The 2,243-nt window shown below is 51.9% G+C and overlaps 1 protein-coding gene across 2 annotated transcripts in view; it reads left to right on the plus strand.

The window, feature by feature from the left end:
* The window catches only part of QPCTL (glutaminyl-peptide cyclotransferase-like), a 13,270-nt gene extending 11,033 nt beyond the window's left edge, over nt 1-2,237 (plus strand). For both annotated transcript variants that reach the window (XM_011975115.1, XM_011975116.1), the window contains 2 exons: nt 681-797; nt 1,793-2,237. In XM_011975115.1, coding sequence (XP_011830505.1) covers nt 681-797; nt 1,793-1,938 — 263 coding nt within the window. In that variant the 3' untranslated portion in view covers nt 1,939-2,237. The remainder of the gene's footprint in view (nt 1-680; nt 798-1,792) is intronic.
* The last annotated feature ends 6 nt before the right edge of the window (nt 2,238-2,243 follow it).

The following is a 2,243-nucleotide window of genomic DNA, read 5'->3' on the forward strand; positions in this document are numbered from 1 at the left end:
CACCACGCCTGGCTAATTTTTGTATTTTTAGTAGAGACAGGGTTTCACCATATTGGCCAGGCTGGTCTCGAACTCCTGACCTTGTGATCCGTCCGCCTCAATCTTCCAAAGTGCTGGGATTACAGGCGTGAGCCACCTTACCTGGCCTTTTTTCTTTTCTGTCTTTTTTTTTTTTTGAGACAGAATCTTACTCTGTCACCCAGGCTGGAGTGCAGTGGTGCAATCTCAGCTCACTGCAACCTCCACCTCCCAGGTTCAAGCAATTCTTGTGCCTCAGCTTCCCAAGTAGCTGGGACTACAAGCGCCTACCACCACACCTAGCTAATTTTTGTATTTTTAGTGGAGACAGGGTTTCACTATGTTGGCCAAGCTGGTTTCGAACTCCTAACCTCAGGTGATCCACCTGCCTCGGCCTCCCTAAGTGCTGGGATTACAGGTGTGAGCCACCACACTGGGCCACAAGATCTTGTCTCAAAAAATAGAATGTCTATGTCTTAGACTTGGAGGGATTGAATGAGACCAGGAACATAGTGAGCCCACAGGAAGGAGTAACTGGCATTCATCCTTGTTGGGATGACCAGGGCTTTGTCTCTGGGTGCTCTGCCCTCCTCTGATTTGTGGACTGGGGACCTTTGACTACTAAGGACTAACCCTTCCTCTCTAATCACCCCCACCTCCAGAGAAGCGTCTGCACCGTTTGAACCTGCTGCAGTCTCATCCCCAGGAAGTGATGTACTTCCAACCCGGGGAGCCCTTTGGCTCTGTGGAAGACGACCACATCCCCTTCCTCCGCAGAGGTAACTGCTGCAGGGAAGGATGCAGGGTGGGTATCTAAGGAAGCCACAAGTTGGAACTTGTGGCCATGGCCCCTTCTCAGGGCTGGGGAATGGTGCTAAGTGGCCTAACTTCTTTGTGCTTTGATTTATTCATCTGTAAAATGGGGATAATACTCCCTATCTTAGAGTATTGTTGAGGAGATTGAACGTGCTAACACCGGTAAAGACCTTACTTGGACCAGCACCCAGCACATAGCAAGCATTCCAGAAATGTTTGCAGCTGGGCACGGTGGTTCACACCTGTAATCCCAGCACTTTGGGAGGCTGAGTTAGGAGGGATGTTGGGGGGCAGGAATCCTCGAGCCCAGGAGTTTGAAACCGGCCTGGGAAACATGGCATAAATCTTGTCTTTACTAAAAATACAAAATTTAGCAGGGCATGGTGGTTCGCACCTATAGTCTCAGCTACTCAAGAGGCTGAAGTGGGAGGATCACCTGAGCCTGGGAAGTCAAGGCTGCAGTGAGCCTTGATTGAGTAGCTGCGCTCTAGCCTGGACAACAGAGGGAGACGATATTTCAAAAAACAAAAAAAAAGTGCCAGGGCTGGGCGTGGTTGCTCACGCCTGTAATCCTAGCACTTTGGGAGGCTGAGGAGGGCGGATCACCTGAGGTCGGGAGTTTGAGACCAGCCTGGCCAACATGATGAAACGCCATCTCTACTAAAAATACAAAAATTAGACAGGTGTCGTGGTACCTGCCTGTAATCCCAGCTACCCGGGAGGCTGAGACAGTAGAATCGCTGGAATCCGGGAGGCAGAGGCTGCAGTGATCTGAGATCGCGCCACTGCACTCCAGCCTGGGCGACAGAGAGAGACTCCGCCTCAAAAAAAAAAAGTGCCCGAACATACTCTTTCACCAGTGTGTGAGGGCAAGGCAAGGTTACCTAGAGGCTGGGCTTGGGCTCCTGGGTTGTGGTGGGCTGCAGCGGACCTGACAAAGTCTCCTCTGTCACTTCAGGGGTCCCCGTGCTCCATCTCATCTCCACGCCCTTCCCTGCTGTCTGGCACACCCCTGCGGACACAGAGGCCAATCTCCACCCGCCCACGGTACACAACTTAAGCCGCATTCTGGCCGTGTTCCTGGCTGAATACCTGGGGCTCTAGCGCCCTCGGCCAATGCCTGTGCAGAGGACTGTGACAGAGAAGGTCCCACCGAGGGCCAGTGAAGCTCAGGCGAGATCTGCCTAGAGTGTGCTGGCTTGTCGTTTTCAACCTTTGTCTCCTAATTGTGCTACAATTGGAAGACCTTCTTTCTTTTGATTATCTCAAGCTGCCACCCTTCAAGGACAGGGAAGAGACCATTGTGGGGTGACAGCCAGAGGAATAAGAACATGGTCCCTCCCCAGAGGTAAACACTTGGTCCAAAGGTTTGCAGGGGCCAAATGGTGTTTTTTTTTTTCTTTGAGACG

The sequence above is a fragment of the Mandrillus leucophaeus genome, unplaced genomic scaffold (genome assembly GCF_000951045.1).
Source record: "Mandrillus leucophaeus isolate KB7577 unplaced genomic scaffold, Mleu.le_1.0 Scaffold151, whole genome shotgun sequence".
Classification (NCBI taxonomy): domain Eukaryota; kingdom Metazoa; phylum Chordata; class Mammalia; order Primates; family Cercopithecidae; genus Mandrillus; species Mandrillus leucophaeus.